At 44.8% G+C, this 17,708-nt stretch overlaps 1 protein-coding gene and 1 long non-coding RNA gene across 3 annotated transcripts; one reads left to right on the top strand and one right to left on the bottom strand.

The window, feature by feature from the left end:
• Positions 1-305: 305 nt before the first annotated feature.
• klc2 (kinesin light chain 2) lies at positions 306-17,578 on the top strand. Of its 2 annotated transcripts, XM_015946402.3 has the most exons (14): positions 306-418; positions 9,079-9,324; positions 9,400-9,721; positions 11,404-11,620; positions 11,693-11,882; positions 11,976-12,149; positions 12,229-12,328; positions 13,969-14,018; positions 14,130-14,197; positions 14,353-14,461; positions 14,661-14,804; positions 14,889-15,013; positions 17,150-17,207; positions 17,303-17,578. In XM_015946402.3, exons 2-14 carry the CDS (start codon positions 9,097-9,099, stop codon positions 17,384-17,386), a joined length of 1,869 nt encoding a protein of 622 aa, XP_015801888.3. In that variant the 5' UTR covers positions 306-418; positions 9,079-9,096; the 3' UTR covers positions 17,387-17,578. The 2 variants fall into 2 exon arrangements, with proteins under 2 accessions (XP_015801888.3, XP_054603454.2); XM_054747479.2 differs by having other exon boundaries at positions 14,661-15,013.
• Positions 6,362-6,971, bottom strand: LOC139066093 (uncharacterized). The gene is made up of 2 exons (XR_011519053.1): positions 6,836-6,971; positions 6,362-6,490 (listed from the first exon to the last, which is right to left on the bottom strand). It is a non-coding gene; the product is annotated as an uncharacterized lncRNA (long non-coding RNA).
• Positions 17,579-17,708: the final 130 nt, after the last annotated feature.

Below are 17,708 nucleotides of genomic sequence, written 5' to 3'. Positions count from 1 at the left end.
TTTGACCCTAACGGCCATCCATAAAGTCATACCCAAACACAAAAATACTGCTTGCTTGCAATGATTTAGGTATGTACAGCCCCCCATCACCAGGAAAAATACACACTGTTACTTTATCTAGTGGGAGAGCTGCCTTCAAAAAAATTTACTTTATTTTACGTATGTAAGGTGTTTAACCACCGACCAGAGTTGTTTTTAAAGAGCAATCGTGTGATATTAGTGTTTTATTTTGGAATAATTTACCCGGAAGTTGCTAACCAAAGTGTTTTTTAACCACGAAATGCACTTTATTTTGGTAAAAGTTCACCGGAAGTTGTCGCACATGACTAAACTTGACGCGAGTGCTTCTGGAGCATCACAACATTGAATAGCTGCCTTGTTCCGAAGTCGGAAAGCATCGCGCTGGTCTTCGATGAAGGTAATAAAGCTTTTTCACACACTTACGTAGAGGAATAGATGTTATAAATGTACACATGATGGTAATTTCCAAGTTTATTTTTAGCCTTTAGGACGGCGACGTCTGCGTTGAGTCAGAAAGAGAGTCAGCGTTGCTGATGAAACCTCTCTTGAAAAGACTCGGTTTGGGATTAATCGTGTCTGTTCTAACTAACACGTTCCCACAAGCACTGTGAGATGTGTGAAAACTCATCTCCGATGTGTTTAAGCTTGGCCCTTCACTGTTTACCAACATGTCGGAGCCTGACTCCACACATTTTCAGTCATTTCAGAAAATGTTTGCAGTGATTTTCTACATGAACGTGTTCATCTTTGTCCTTGTCGGTCACCTCCACCGATCTGCTGCCAAACCTAACGCCCCCTCCCTCCACGGCCACAGGCCTCGACCGCTCACCGGCCCTCTTTGTGTGTTTTAGCTTAAAATGGCTCCGATTCAGTTTCACTCATACGCGATGGGGATTTCACTCGGATCACCGATTTCTGCTCTGTGAAGCTTCCGTCGGTGCAGATGTGGGTGAAGTGTGGATATTGGTGCATTGCAGTCAGCGGATGGGAAGGGGGAGGAGGAGGAAGAGGAGTTAAAACAGACCGCGAGAGGGGAGGGAGGAGTAGAACAGGTGCGTGTGCTCCATCAGAGCAGGGAAAGTGAGAGGAAGCTGCTTTAACCCCAGTCAGATCAGTGGGAGCCGTGGCTTTTGTCTAAACCGATTATTCGCACCGATTTGATTCATGTTCTCATGGCCGATTCCGATCTTAAGATTCATACACATATAAAATAAGTATGTTTGATTAAATACATCTGCTCCCTGGGCTGTCACCTTACAGTGGTGGAGGGGTTTGAGTGTCTCAATGATCCTAGAAGCTAAGTTGTCTGAGGCTTTATGCCTCAGGTAGGGTCACCCATGGCAAACAGGTCCTAGGTGAGGAATTAGACAAATAGCAGCCCAAAGACGTCTTATGATGAATTATATAAATGGAAACCGAGTTCCCTCGCCCGGACGTGGGTCACCGGGCCCCCCCTCTGGAGCCAGGCCTGGAGGTGGGGAACCTTGGCGAGCACCTGGTGGCCGGGCATTCACCCATGGAGCCCGGCTGGGCACAGCCCAAAGAGGAAACGTGGGTCCCCCTTCCCATGGGCTCACCACTCGTGGGAGGGGCCAAAGGGGTCAGGTGCAGTGTGTGACGGGTGGTAATCGAGGGCGGGGACTTTGGCGGTCTGATCCTCGGCTACAGAAGCTGGCTCTTAGCACATGGAATGTCACCTCTCTGGTGGGGAAGGAGCCTGAGTTGGTGTGTGAGGTTGAGAGGTTCTGACTTGATATAGTCGGACTCACCTCAACGCATGGCTCTGGAACCAGGTTCCTTGAGAGGAGTTGGACTTTCTACCACTCTGGAGTTGCTCCCACTGAGAGGCGCCGAGCAGGGTTGGGCATACGAGTTGCCCCCCTTCTTGGTGCCTGTACTTTGGGGTTTACCCAGTGAATGAGAGGGTAGCCTCCCTCCGCCTACGTGTGGGGGGACGGGTTCTGACTGTGGTCTGTGCTTATGCACCAAACTACAGTTCAGACTACCCCCCCCCCCCCCCCCCCCCCCCCGTTTTGGAGACCTTGGAGGGGGTGCTGGAGAGTGCTCCTTCCAGTGACTCCCTCGTTCTGTTGGGGGACTTTAACGCTCACGTGGGCAACGACAGTGAGACCTGGAGAGGTGTGGTTGGGAGGAACGGCCCCCCTGATCTGAATTAGAGTGGCGTTTTGTTTTTGGACTTCAGTGCCAGTCATGGATTGTCCATAATGAACACCATGTTCAGACATAAAGGTGTCCATATGTGCTCTTGGCACCAGGATACCTTAGGCCGCAGCTCGTGATCAACTTTGTTATTGTTTCATCTGACCTGCAGCCGCATGTCTTGGACACTCGGGTGAAGAGAGGGGCGGAGCTGTCTACTGACCACTACCTGGGAGTTGGCTCAGATGGTGGGGGAGGATGCCGGTCAGACCAGGCAGGCCCAAACGTATCGCGAGGGTCTGCTGGGAACGTCTGGCAGAGTCTCCTGTCAGAAGGAGCTTCAATTCCCACCTTCGACAGAACTTCCAAAATGTTCCATTGAGTCTGAATGGACTTTTAAAAAAGGGGACCGCGGGGTGTGTTCCAACTACAGGGGGATCACACTCCTGAGCCTTCCTGGTAAGGTACCAGGCCCTCTGATATGGGCTGTTAGGTCCCTGTATGACCGGTGTCAGAGCTTGGTCCGCATTGCCAGCAGTAAGTCGGGCTCGTTCCCAGTGAAAGTTGGACTCCGCCAAGGCTGCCCTTTGTCACAGATTCTGTTCATAACCTTTAAGGACAGGATTTCTAGGCACAGCCAAGGTGTGGAGGGCATCAGTTTTGGTGGCCTGAGGATCAGGTCTCTGCTTTTTGCAGATGATGTGGTCCTGTTGGCTTCATCAGAACGTGATCTTCAGCTTTCGCTGGAGCGGTTCGCAGCCGAGTGTGAAGCAGCTGGGATGAGAATCAGCTCCTCTAAATCTGAGACCATGGTCTTGATTCAGAAAAGGGTAGAATGCCTTCTCCGGGTCAGGGATGAGGTCCTGCCCCAAGTGGAGGAGTTTAAGTATCTCGGGGTCTTGTTCACGAGTGAGGGAAAACTGGAGCGTGAGATCGATAGGCGGATTGGTGCTGCATCTGCAGTGATGCGGGAGTTGTACCGGTCTGTCGTGGTGAAGAGAGAGCTGAGTCAGAAGGGGAAGCTCTCGATTTACCGGTCGATCTACGTTCCTACCCTCACCTATGGTCATGAGCTTTGGGTAGTGACCGAAAGAACGAGATTGTGGATACAAGCGGCCGAAATTAGTTTTCTCAAGAGTGGCTGGGCTCTCCCTTAGAGATAGGGTGAGAAGCTCGGTCATCCAGGAGGGGCTCAGAGTAGACCCGCTGCTCCTCCACATTGAGAGGAACCAGTTGAGGTGGCTCGGGCATCTGGTCATGATGCCTCCTGGACTCCTCCCTGGTGAGGTTTTCCGGGCACGTCCAACCGGGAGGAGACCTGAAGGTAGACCCAGGACACGGTGAAAGGACTATGTCTCTCATCTGGCCGGGGAACACCTTGGGATTCCCCCGGTTGGAGCTTGCCCAAGTGGCTGGGGAGAGGGAAGTCTGGCCCTCTCGCCTTAGGCTACTGCCCCTGCGACCTGACTCCGGATAAGCGGATGAAAATGGATGGATCTGAAATATTTCAGATTTACTTGGAATTTTGAACTTTGCAAATTAAACTTCCACATGGAGAAGAATCTGTTCTGGCATTAATTAGCACTTAGCTGTGGTGAGGTCACAGAACGGGGTGTTGGATGCTGTGTTCACTGACACCCCCACCCAAAAAGATATCTATTTAAAGAGCAAGTAACGTCTAAATTAACTTTTTTTTGCTGATGAACTGTATAAATGAGTGTCTAATAGTGTTTTAAATGTGTGTATTCATTATTTTAGCATTTTGGTGCATTTTCTTAAAAAATTAAAAATTCTGCCTAAATACCACAGTATAGCTCCACCTTCAGCTTAAAACATAGAATTTGACTCATTTTGAATAAATTTTAGCCAATGGCTAAAGAGTAAGATACTACGTAATCCAGTAGAGTACTACGTAGCAGCTCTGTGTCAACGTTATAAAAGCATCGGGAGTCTCGGCCACGCCTTGTGGCGAGTTGGGAGTTGGATTTGCATGAGAGTGTAGGAGGCTAGCCGTAGTTCAGCATTAGCATATAGCATTAGCATATCCTAGTCTTTAGCATAGCTTTTAGTGTTATACATACTTATTTAGTGTTAGCTTGGCTGTTGGATATTGTAGTTTAGTTACTGTTTGGCTGTTAGTGTAATTAGGAAAGTAGTTCAGGTTTAGTGCTCCATATCGTGTTAGCATGGTGAGATGGTGTAGTGTAGTATGGTTGCGGAGCTCTGTCGGGTTGCACTCCTTTCCGCTGGACTTAGAAATTAGGCGCCAGTGGTTGCGTGTCTGGAAAAGATTCAGCTCCCGCCTGGTGCTGTAGTTTGCAACCAGCATTTTACCCGCGATTCTGCACGTCTCCGTTCCAAGAGGGAGGCTGTGCCCACCGTGGCTCTTCCGCGATTTAGATACAGCCCACCGACTCTGCTCCCCCACCATGACGGGCTACAGTCTGAGGTGAGTAAGCTAAATAAAAGTTTTAACATCTTCTAAAGACAATTTCCTACCTAAATGCAAAGTTTGAGAGACGTGGTTCACTCCATTTAGCTAATATCAGTCTGCACTGCCTTCGGGCTATTTTGTCAAGTTCACAAAATGTGGAACGGGATGTAAGGTTAGAATCAGCGGCGAATCGGAACATATCTCGAAGCCCTGGCCGACAAAACGGTCCACATGACTGTCAGGCTCAGAGAAAATTCGGGTTGTTTTTGTGTCAGTCGGTAATTCAGCAACAGTGACTCTAAACTGACGCAGCACTAGTTGACAGACATCATTACAGCGTGAAATCCAGCACAGCGTGACCCGGTTCCGTGAGGAATTCTGTTCAGGAGGTCGCATTTCAGGGTCTCCACATCATATGTGACTGACTTTTACTTTATAATAACATCACACACTAGGAATGTTATAAAGCGCCTATATGGGACAGTTTCTTTTGTATTTTATCTGACTTTATAAACATCAATGTGCTTCTATTTTTTTTCAGGCTAAATCTACCCAAGACACTGGCTGTCAGACTGATTTAGTAATCTGCAAGAATGCACTTGTCCAGGCTGACGTGGTGTTACCCGTAGCAAAGGTGAATTATTTTTAATAATCTTCTATGTAAACATTTTATTACCTTCTAGTTTTAATTTGTTTTACAGATTGTTACACGTGATTTTATGCTCTTTTAAACGTTCATAAATGTGCTGCTTCTTTGTTTTTTATAGAGCTCACAGCCTCAGTGTCTTGTGACACAGAGACCATGACAGATATTCATCTTCCAGAAGGTCCCAGAGCATCCACACCTCCTGAAAAGACCACGGTGTGAGGTGTCTGCTGTTGATTCCAGCTTCCACCTCAGTGACAGTGCAAGCTCAGTGAACTGTTCAAGGTAAAAAAAAATTAAAACATTTCTGAATTTTTAAGATATTAACAATTAAATAAGTATGTGATTACATCATGAAGGAGGCTACTGATTCTGGCCCTGTGACACTTGGTGGTCACCACCAGGTGGTGACGTGTGAGCTGATTCACCTGGTAAATAACTTTTAAATTAAATATTTTGTTTTTGCTATCAAAAGTAAATTAACTAATAACCTGCATTACTGCAGGACACTCAGCAAAATATGGACTCTACACCATGAGGCAGGCACACGTTAATAACTCTATAAGAGCACATAAGGTAAGCAACACCACATATTATTTTTATTACTGTACACTGTCCTGGATTTGTTTTCTTTCTGCATGATTTGTTTTCTTTCTGCATCTCATCATTAGCCTGGCTGATCACCTGATAACTCCTGTCATCTGGTTATGACAGCATGAGGATGTCCTCACACACCTGTAACCTATCAGCTCATCTGGCAGAATAGAGAGAGAAGAGACAACACCACATCTCCTGTTCCTGGAAAGCCTTCAGCCATCCTTCGATGACTGAGAACCTCCATCAGCTCTGTCTCCTGTCTGCCTACAATTATTATAATAAATATTGTGTTTGACAAGTTTTTTGTGCTGCCAAATATCTCATTTTGATTCCAGTTTTGATATTTTAATGGATATTTATAAATTACATTAATTGAATTATCACATTGTCGCATGTTTAACTAGCTCTATTGTGATGAACTAAACTAGCACCTCACTGTTAAAAGCTCGTTTTAATTTCAAGCATGTTTAAGTATTTATGGACATGAACAAAAACAGGAAATATATAAATTGAGATTTATTTAATTAATATAACAAATAAGGGGGAAAGAGTCATTGAAAGGCACATTCTTCTGGAAGTTCCTGATCCCGACGACATCAGCAGGAGACCAGCTGCAGACACCAGAGGATCACCTGCAACCAAGAGCAGCTAGTATCAGTAAATAAATAATGAAATCAGGGCAGTTTTAATGGGCTGAACACATTACAGAATAATTTTCTCATGGTATATTTTCATAACTTTATGCAGCAGACTAGCTTGAGCCCAGATCTCCTGGAGAGCTGCTATCCAGCACGTTTCAGTGGATTTTCCTGCTTTAACAGGTTAGATAAGCTGTTAAGCAGCTCAGCTGTTTGTTGCTGATTAAAACCAGGTGTGTTGATGCAGATAAATCTCTAAAACATGCTGAATACTAGCTTTTTGGGGCCATGGAGACAAACCCTGCAGCTAATCCAATGCTATGGCTAACGGCTACTTACGTTCAGAGATGGGTCTGTTGGGTCGGTTCCAGTAATTTCAGGCAACTCACAAGCTCAAAACAATAAGGCTCATGTCCGCTTGTCTCCTCCAAATAGACTTGGTCCCTTTCTTCTCGAGTGTCTGGGTAAGGAGGGGGAGAAACGTCCTCCACTTCTAATGACTGCTCAGAGTGAAGGGAGCTAGCTTCGTCTAGTTAGCCGTCTCTTCGTCACTGCCACGGCTCCGCCCTCTCGGTCCTCCAGGCAACGCCTACTAATGTTGCAGTTTTCAAAATTGATACGTGGGTGGGGTAAGACTCTGAGGCACACTTGACATGCACTTTAAAAGTTTCCGATTGGCTGTTAACAAATTAAAAGTCTCATTCACTTGTTTTCCAACACAGTGGTCTTTAGTATAGACAAATGTCTTGTGAGTCGATCTCTTTGGGGATAAAAGCTCTGGCACTCTTGTTTCAGGACGTAGAAATTTGTTGGTGAAGAAAACAATCAATGAGTCTTACTGATTAATGTTCATGATATGCAAAGGTCTCGCTTCTGATTGGCTAACAGCAACGCAACTCTTCTGCTGCCGTAGTTAATATCAAAATTACCAATGCAGTAATTTTAAAACAAAATGTCTTCAGAGATGCAGCTTTATTTATTTGATCCAGAGTCAGAGGAGGAAGGAACGTTTGTGGTGGTAGGCGTAACGTTTGACGTTGCAAATAAATAGTTGCTATTGCTAATGACTAGCCTGTATTAGACGAGACACGCTCTGTGTTTTTCTGCAGGAAAGTCAACAGCAGTTGTGTGCCAAGGTAGGCGGGGCTATGAAGGCTCATTTTCTCTGTGACGTAGCAAAAACATGCTCTTTCTGACCTGATCGGTTTCTGTCTACGTCTCTCTGCGGCGAATGCGGGCCATGGCGGATGAAGTAAATTTCACACTCAGCATAAAAGGGACACAAGACGGTTTTGCTTGCTTTAGCACCCCCTTAGTGTTCATTTAAAATCACTGCCATAAAAACTCAGGATGTCTTTAATAAACTGTTACTAAGTATTATTAGCTAGCTATAAATACAAACAATGCTGTAAAAATCAACGCTAAGACAAAATCTTTTTGTTTTATAAACCGTAAAGGAAACGTTAGCAGACCAAGATTAACAGAAATGTTAAAGCTAGTGCCTGTTAGTCATTAAGGTCACCATGGTAACCAATACCTGTGTCTCTTATGCTCTGACAGCAAACTTTGAGAGGCAGAGGGGCTTAAAACTCAGGTCATGTACACAATTAGCTGGGTTTTTGTAAGACCGAATATCCTCCCCGCCCATCTAGGAAACAAACCTCGTTTTAAACATCAAGTCCAGAGCATTGCAAACATCATGCCGAGCTTGTAGGTGGCGGTACTTCCTCAAATTTTCAGAGACTTTGCAGAAAAACATTCCTTGGATGTGGAGTAACCAGGTGGTGGACATACCCGTCCTCAACGTCGTCCTTCACTGATGATCTTCAGCCCTACACAAACAGCTGCTGTGTGAAAAACTATTGAATAAAAAAAAAGAAATATAAATATTTGAAATTTGATTGGTAATAAATAGAAAAATGCCAACATTTCAATGATAGGAGCATTTAAAATACCTGTACAGTTTGGAGAAAATGTAAAAAATAAATCTCAGGTCTTAGATTATTCCTGATTCAGCTGCGTGTTTTAGTTGAGAGACAGAAAATTCATTATAACTAAAGGATTTTTGTCTTTTGAGTCCAGTCTCGTCCCTTAAGGCTCTGAGCTGTTTTTATTTGGTCGTAACTAAAGTTTCAGTGATCCAGCTTTTTTGATTTAACTAGCTGAGTTACTGCTAATGCTAACGCTAACACATGTTAGCGTTTGACATCTGATTTCCTCTCCCTGTGCGGTCTCCTCTCTCCGTTTCCACAGTAAATCAGTGGAGCGATGGCTTCTCCCTTTAACTGGATTTGCCGTCGCTGGCAGACGCTGTTAGCTTCCAGCTCGCTGCAATCCTCTGGGAGTGATCTAAGTCTTCTTTAACCACAGCTAACTAATGCCTCCTCTCTTATCCGCATGATCACTTCTGGTCTAATGTAACCAAACCAAAGTCGGGAGGCAGGATTAATGCCTATTAAACCTACAAGCTTTTTATTTAGAAATAAAAATAGGTTGTAGCTTGAACTCTGCCTCAAAGGCATCCTTTCATGTTGTGTTTTTATTTGTTTCATCTTTTAGCTCTCTGTATTCTGCCTCTACAGTGTGTGTGAGAGCAGGCGATGTCCACTATGGTGTATCCACGTGAAGAAGCCCTGGAGCAACTGAGCCAGGATGAGATCGTCCTCAACACCAAGGCTGTCATGCAGGGTCTGGAGACGCTGCGCGGCGAGCACGCCCAGCTCCTCAACTCTCTGCTGGACTGCACCCAGGCGCCCGTCACCCAGGAGAAGTCCGGGTTGCTCCGGAAGAACCTGGAAGACATCGAGCTGGGTCTCGGAGAGGCACAGGTTAGCTGGTTTGAGCTGTAATTCCATTTAGCACCTGTAGGAGCAAGAGCTTACTCCTGCTTCTCCTCCTTCTAGGTCATCATTGCTCTCTCCAGCCACCTGAGCGCTGTAGAGTCGGAGAAGCAGAAGCTGCGTGCTCAGGTGCGCCGCCTTTGCCAGGAGAACCAATGGCTGCGGGATGAGCTGGCGGGAACGCAGCACAAGCTGCAGCGCAGCGAGCAGAATGTGGCCCAGCTGGAGGAGGAGAAAAAACACCTGGAGTTTATGAACCAGATCAAGAAGTTGGACGATGACGTCTCTCCATCAGAGGAGAAGAACCAGAGTTCAGGAGGAGGAGGAGACTCTTCAAAAGACAGTCTGGATGATCTATTCCCAAATGATGATGACCAGGGACCAGGTGTGATGTCAGAGGGCAGTGGGCTTCAGATTCACCTCTGTGGTGCACACAGAGCTCAGATTAGATCATTTTCTGTAGTAAAGGCTAGTTTGGACCATTATGTGGAGTACACACACACACACACACACACACACACACACACACACACACACACACACACACACACACACACACACACACACACACACACACACACACACACACGCGCGCGCTCAACAAATCAGTGTAGTTTCCACTTAAGATATAAATAGGAATAGATGAAGGATCAGGCTGGCTAATCGAACACAGAGCCATTTTAAGACAACATTTTTTCTATCTTTAGTTTTAGTCGCACTGGATTCCTAGTTATGTGTCAAGGCTGTTTATGTGAAAGGTCGACTTGTGGCTGTGGGTGATGCTTACTGTAAATACGCCCTCTGAAGTGATTTATTTTAGGATAAATCAAGCTATAGATTCTCACCAAAGGGGTAGAAAGTGCTGGAGTTTGCTTTTAAAGAAATTAAAAGATAAGAAAAACACATTTAGGTGTACAAACTAGCATCTCTGAAGAGACTTTGCTGAAGCTAATTTAATTGATCTCATCTCTTCTCTTCTTGTCTCTTGTTGTCGGTGACTTTCTTTTTGGGACTCTGGTAGCAGCCGGCTGTTTCTCCTTCTATGATATTATTGAGAGGAGACCCTCTCACACCATTGGTGGTCTGCTGCTAAATACGTGTGTGTGTGTGTGTGTGTGTGTGTGTGTGTGTGTGTGTGTGTGTGTGTGTGTGTGTGTGTGTGTGTGTGTGTGTGTGTGTGTGTGTGTGTGCGCGTGCGCGTGCGCAACGGTTCATTGAGGCGGACAACTGGATTGTCCAATAGTTGCTTTCAATCCTAAACGTGTTATTATATGAGGTTTTAGACAATTGTGAGAAAACCACTATCAATTTTTGTGATTTTACTTTATCTCCACAAAATATTTATAGCCGTACTTTTTTAGAACGTTGTTAAGAAGCATTAAAAGACGTTTTAAGCTAGCTTGTTCTGTAGATTTACTTAAGTTCTTAAGTACTTGTAAGTACAGTACTTGCACTTCTTTACTGTATATTAAGCACATGTTTTCTGTATCTGTACTTTTAATGATTTTCTTGAGGCCTTTTACTTTTACTCCACTACATTACTTGTACTTCGCTACATTCCATCACTAGATAGTAGGGATGCACTATATATCTGCATCAATATCGGTATCGGCCGATGTTTAGTCATGTGACAGTTATTTTAGTCATCTCAGAAGCATAAATGTGTGTTGTGTGTGTACATAACGCAAATTCGGCTTTAATCGTTTTCATTCTATACAAAATCAGCTGACTTTAGAAGCATTAATGTCAGTATATCAGTTATCGGCCATGACAGTGGTATTAATATCGGTATCGGCCCAAATATTTCATATCTGTGCATCACTAGATACCAATGACCTGTGAAGGTCTTCAGTCTTTGCAGCCATCTTTAAAAGTGAAGTAGCAACACAAACAGGAGCGTGGGACCGGGCCGCCCGGCTGGATCTGAGGCTCAGATTTACGTAGAGCTGTAGGGCGTAGACATAAGATTAGCTTCATTTGTGAGTTGGTCAGATTTTTAGTTCAACCAGGAAGAACTTGGTATGTTGCTCACCTATACAGTACACCTGTGTGATGCATCTGTTTTAGCCCAGCCCAGCGGGGAGGTGGCTGCCCAGCAGGGGGGCTACGAGATCCCAGCTCGCCTCAGGACCCTACACAACCTGGTGATCCAGTACGCCTCTCAGGGGAGGTACGAGGTCGCCGTGCCGCTGTGCAAACAAGCTCTGGAGGACCTGGAGAAGACCTCCGGTCACGACCACCCAGATGTGGCCACCATGCTCAACATCCTGGCCTTGGTGTACAGGTGGGGGGCAGCAGGGTTTATTATTCTCTCACTAGTCAGAGATTTGTTGTCACATTTGTTTGTCTTCACCAGAGACCAAAACAAATATAAAGAAGCAGCTCACCTGCTGAATGATGCCCTGGCCATCAGAGAGAAGACTCTAGGGAAGGACCACCCAGCTGTGGCCGCCACCCTCAACAACCTGGCTGTTCTGTACGGCAAGAGAGGCAAGTACAAGGAAGCCGAGCCCCTCTGCAAGAGGGCGCTGGAGATCAGAGAGAAGGTGAGGGCAGAAACTCATCAAACCAACATGGCGTTTTAGTTTCTGTCTATTTGGGAGCTCATGAGTCCCCCACCCCCACCCCGTGGTGTCCAGGTGCTGGGCAAGTACCATCCAGACGTGGCCAAGCAGCTGAACAACCTGGCCCTGCTGTGCCAGAACCAGGGCAAATACGACGAGGTGGAGTACTACTACAGGCGGGCCCTGGAGATCTACGAGTCCAAGCTGGGAGCAGATGACCCAAATGTAGCCAAGACCAAAAACAACCTGGTGGGGGTTGATGTGTAACCATCTAACCTGTCGGGTAACGGTTGGATGTGAGGTATTGATCCGTGTTATTGGTCTCTAGGCAACGTGCTACCTGAAGCAAGGCAAGTTCAAAGATGCTGAGGTTCTGTACAAAGAGATCCTGACCCGAGCCCACGAGAAGGAGTTTGGATCCGTCAACAGTAAGTGAGGCAGCAGCCGCTTAATGCCGAAGGTTCCCTCACGCCAAGTCCATCATGTGCTCACGTGCTCGGGTTTAGAGAGGATTAGCGAGACTGATGAATGACTCGGTGTTTTTATCTTTGATGAGTTAAGGTGAACTCCTGACTGAGTTGTTCCTGAGCATCAGGCAGAGTTAACCACACATATTGTATGTGAAGGTTTCCTGTTTCTCTGATATTCCAAGTTGTACGTCTTTGCCGTCCTTCAACCGTTTTTCAGCTATTTCAGCAAATTTGGGATCAAAGCATTCAGCATGTTCATGTCTTTTGGTATCGGCTTCTTTGAAGAGCTCGTGTAATTTTTTTAAAGTGATACTTCACTGATTATAATCGGTCATTCTGAGTGTTTCATGCAGGCTGAACTTAAAATAGTCTCCTACACCTATCTCCTGCATTAGCTTCTGATAGAAAATAGACGGCGAAACTCTAGGATTAGAAAATCCTGACCGATCACTTAACATTCATGGACTCACCCATCTTGACTCACAACGGGGAAGGCTGTTGCGGGTTTAACGTCCAGGAAATGGCAGATAACATGTTGGCTACTAGAAGCTAACTAGCCAATCAGAGGTGAGATGTGCAAATATCAGGAAATAAGAATCCTAATCCTTCCAGAGCTATATTTTCTCCCAGAGTAAGACCTACAAGGCATCCATTCCTACTAGAGACCACTGCAAATGCATTAAAAAGAGTAAAGCAGGCAGTCTCACTGTAGCTTGTCCCCACCAGTGTGTGAATGGGTGAATGACTGGTTGTGTTATGAAGCGCCTTGGGGGGTTGTAGAACCCTAAGAAGGTGCTAGACAAATACAAGCCATTTACAATTTACAACCATGTGTAATGTTAGAACATCTTCTGGGCTCAGAAACAGCTGCTTGACTCACCTAGTCCGCCATTTCCCACAGAGCCAGCTACGCTGTGCTGAGTGGGCTGTTTAGCAACTTGCAATGGTTCCTTCTAGTGGCTGGTAGATGTAAACATAAAACCCAGTGTTGTACCCGCCAAAATAGATATTTGATTTTTGAAATTAAAACGTAGCTTTTAAAGAAAATACTGTACCTTCATTCTGCACGCATCTAAATGCCCAGTTTTTATAAAATATAGCTTTTTACTAAATTGTTTCTTATTCAACCTTTAATACTCCAAAACCTGTCGTCTGCTCCCTCTCCTCTGACTCGCTTCTAATTCCTAAAACAGGAGCGCAAGAGCATTTTTCCCCACAGAGAAATCCATTTATTCTAGAGAGCACTGCTAATGTGTTAAAAAAAACTAGTGAACTTGGTCTTTAGTATTTTTTAATGTTATTCACCTTTTTCTGTGATTCTTCCAGCTCGTTAGAATATTAACACCTTCAGATACACTGCATCAAAAAAGGAGGGAAAATGGTGACCAAGTGGGCGGAGCAAAAGCCAGAATAACAAAAAAAAAATTCATAAACTCACTTCAAAATTTCAAAGCCACTCTAATTTTAACATTTTATCTCAGTTTTAGCTTCACTTCAATTTATCTTCTTCAGCTATCATTTTCATCACTCAGCATTCAAACAGCATTTTTGCTAGAAATGTAATTTATCTAGTCATTTAATAATTTCTGTTTTTGTAGACGACAACAAACCCATCTGGATGCATGCAGAAGAGAGAGAGGAGAGCAAGGTCAGTTATTCAGGTTGACCTTTCATCGGCCCGCTGCCGTGTTACACAAACAGAGCCGTAAGGGCAACGACAACATTTTAATGAGCTTGTTTTTTCCCCTGCCTGCCTCAGAGCAAACGCAAGGACTCCATTCCATATGTGGAGTACGGGAGCTGGTACAAGGCCTGCAAGGTGGACAGGTGAGTCAGGTGACGAGAAGATGGAAACATAAATAACAGTCAAGAACACTCTCATTTGTCTTTCTATCAGTTGAGTTTGTGTTAAGTTGTTTCTATTTAAAATATCATTTATCATAAGAGGAAAAGGCTGAAAAAGCACAATTTATCTTGACTAGTCCGACTGTGAACACGACGCTGAAAAGCCTGGGAGCCTTGTACCGTCGTCAGGGGAAACTGGAGGCAGCAGAGACGCTGGAGGAGTGCGCTAGCAAGACACGCAAACAGGTACGGCCCTCTGAGGGACTTCCTGCCTCTGTTGGGTTAGTTTAATGTTTTCACTTCAGGGGTTCAACAGTTACGTAACCAGACTCATGCACAGGACGACCAGCTAAACTTTGGGATCAGCGTGAGTGTTTTCCTTCATGCATTAAGTTTTAGTGTTTATTTATTTAGTCTGTGTGTTTATGTGTGTTTGGCCTCTTAGGGTATTGATGCCATTAATCAGAGCAAGGTGGTGGAGCTGCTGAAGGACGGAGGAGCTGGAGGCAGCGACAGGCGACACAGCCGGGAAGGAGTCAACGGGCAGCGGGGGGAGGGAGAGGGCGACGACTCTGCTGAGTGGAATGGGGTAAGCTCCTCAGTTAAAACAGATTCTCTCTTTTTCCTAATGTTTCACAAATCTGCTGAGTTTTTGTTTTTTTTCTTTTCCCAGGACGGTAACGGGTCTTTGCGTCGCAGCGGCTCCTTTGGGAAAATCAGAGACGCCCTGAGGAGGAGCAGTGAGATGCTGGTGAAGAAACTGCAGGGTAGCGGACCTCAAGAGCCTCGTAACCCGGGGTAACGTTAACGTCTCCGTGGTATCAGTTAGAATAATTACAATTGTTTTACCCAACAAGATCCAGATCCCTTATCTGTTGATGATGGGGACTGGATTACTCCTGGATGCTTTCAGGTATTAATCCAAATTTAAAACCTTTTACATTTTAAGATTCTTACTCGAGTGAATGTTTGGTTGTTTGGACTAAAACATAAAAAAATACTTCCTAGTTTAAATATGTAACAACTAGTGACACCTAGTGGTAAGGTTTGAGATAACAGCCAACCCCTTTGCAAGGACCTGCATCCATTTGTTGGCACTTTAAAATAGTTGTAGGGGAAAAACAAGACGCCAGCGGTATTTTCATATGGATCATAAATTAATGTGTTTTATTCCAAAGAAAATGATATAATGCCAACACCAACACAAAATAATGTTTGTCACTGGAGCAGAAAAAGCCTTCAACCTCCTGATTTTTTACATTTCTCTCCTTGAATAACTGCATTATGATTTACAGCATAAACTTATTAACTCTAGTTTCCTGCTCCTCCACCCTACTGATTGAAAGTGGAATAACATCTGTTGTAAACAACCCTACTGTAGCTAGCGCTAACAATGAGCTAACGCTAACATGAGCCAACAAATACTAAACCACAAAGTGAAAAAGATCCACACTGTTGGACAAAAAATATTATTTACAAATCCAGTAGCAACAAAGCCAGGTCACCATCGGTCCGTGATTTTGTAGCCTCGTTTAGCTTCCTCAAGTGTTGGTCGTGCCGATGTTCACTCTGGGTTTAGCTCTTTGCTTCACCTCCAAAGACATTACTCTATTACTTTTATTTCTAGGCTCCGCCATAATGCCAACAGTTAAAAGCAAACTTCTTCTTTTTCTTGTGTTTTTTATTGATGGTCGGCAGACTGAAAATGCTAACTGCCAGCATTGCAGCTAACAGCAGTAAAGCATGTAAAGAGCGCCCCCTAGGGCACCTACCCGCTCCACAAGACTGTTAAGTGCTGTTTCTGGTCAGCAGAGGGCTGTCCCATGTGAAGTTGGTAACGTTTCTACCAACAGTCGCTGAACCGTACTTTGAAAGGATTTGGTTAAAGTTTTAAAAAATGCTTATTGTCACTTGAAAATGCATGAGCTTTATGAACTTATTTTCATGTTTCCTGTCCCTTAAAAGTAACACGAGCATCTTCAGTTGTAATCATTGATTCAAAAGCATTTGGCTTAATCACTCCTATAACTAATTAACCTATTAGCCCATATAGCCTGTTAGCCTGTTAGCTCCTATAGCCTGTTAGCCTATTAGGTCCTACACCTTATTAGCCTATTAGATCCTATAACCTATTAGCATAAGATTCCCCAATATCATTTTAATGTTTTTTATGTAGAGAGAAACAACATTGTGTCTTAGTTTTATAAACGGGATATTTTATGTCTTAGGTGTGTTCTTGCTGTGTCTTTGTAAATCCATGCTTTCGTTCTTTTTTAAACACAGAAACAGTTTTGTTTACCTGTTTGTAGCTACGGTTTCGCCGACAGCTGCCGGCTTCTTCAGGCTGATGCTGATGGTGGCGCGTCACTTCCTTCTCCGTTTATCTGCGGGCAGCAGAGGACGTTGTCGCCCTCTACTGCCCGCTCTCCCCTCTCCGACGATGCAGTCCCATGCGTGGTCCAGAAGAAGCAGAAAGTACAATAAAAAAGTCAGCCGTAACAGATCATTGCTTAAGAGAAAACCATATAATGGACTGGGACAGCACACGGATCATAACCACTGAACAACAAAAATACAAAAGATGGATCAAGGAAGCAATAGAGATAAGGAGACGTGGATGTGGGACCATGAACAGGGACGACGGAGTTTACACGCTGGACCACGCATGGGACTGCATCGTCGGAGAGGGGAGAGCGGGCAGTAGAGGGCGACAACGTCCTCTGCTGCCCGCAGATAAACGGAGAAGGAAGTGACGCGCCACCATCAGCGTCAGCCTGAAGAAGCCGGCAGCTGTCGGCGAAACCGTAGCTACAAACAGGTAAACAAAACTGTTTCTGTGTTTAAAAAAGAACGAAAGCATGGGGATATTTTATGGATTCTGTCTATTTATGTTTTAATGGCTTGTTTATGTTAAAGTTGTCTTTTTGTTCACAGAATGAAGAGAGCTAGCTCCTTGAACTTCCTCAATAAGAGCAGTGAGGAGACCACACAGGTATGTTTGTTTACATGTGATTCAGTTCAGGCAGAGAGAACAAATCTTTTCCCCCCTCAAAGATGTAACATGATCCGGTCTGCGTTTATCTCCAGGATGCTAACTCCGGCCTCTCAGACAGCAGGGGACTCAGCTCTAGCAATGTGGACCTGACCAGACGCAGCTCCCTGATTGGCTAGAGAGAATCCAGACAAGGAAAGGCCCCCACCTCGGTTTGATCTATCGCTCCTGCAGCATCTTTTCTTTTTTTTAATGACTATGGAAAAAATGGTTTACCGCACTTGATGTAGCTGTTGCTGCCTTGCTGTACAAACGCTGTCATCAATTAGAAAAGTCAATATTTATATTTAGACACAACATACACACGTGTTGTTTACTAGAAAGTGGAGCGTCTGCACCTGAAAGAGTGAGGCGTTCAGGTGCAGACGCTCTGCTTTTGGTATACCGCCAACACATCGCACTTCGTATGTTTAAGTGTTAGCATGACGTAGCTGCTGATGC

This window comes from Nothobranchius furzeri, chromosome 2, assembly GCF_043380555.1.
Source record: "Nothobranchius furzeri strain GRZ-AD chromosome 2, NfurGRZ-RIMD1, whole genome shotgun sequence".
NCBI lineage: Eukaryota > Metazoa > Chordata > Actinopteri > Cyprinodontiformes > Nothobranchiidae > Nothobranchius > Nothobranchius furzeri.
This window is presented reverse-complemented; position numbering and strand designations above follow the sequence as displayed.

Bases quoted from the DNA above. Each gene is read 5' to 3' on its own strand.
- klc2 (XM_054747479.2), top strand. From the start codon at position 9,097: ATGTCCACTATGGTGTATCCACGTGAAGAAGCCCTGGAGCAACTGAGC. The intron at 14,198-14,352 runs GTGAGTCAGGTG...TATCTTGACTAG, and splicing joins AAGGCCTGCAAGGTGGACAG to TCCGACTGTGAACACGACGC. The intron at 14,462-14,660 runs GTACGGCCCTCT...TTGGCCTCTTAG, and splicing joins CTAGCAAGACACGCAAACAG to GGTATTGATGCCATTAATCA.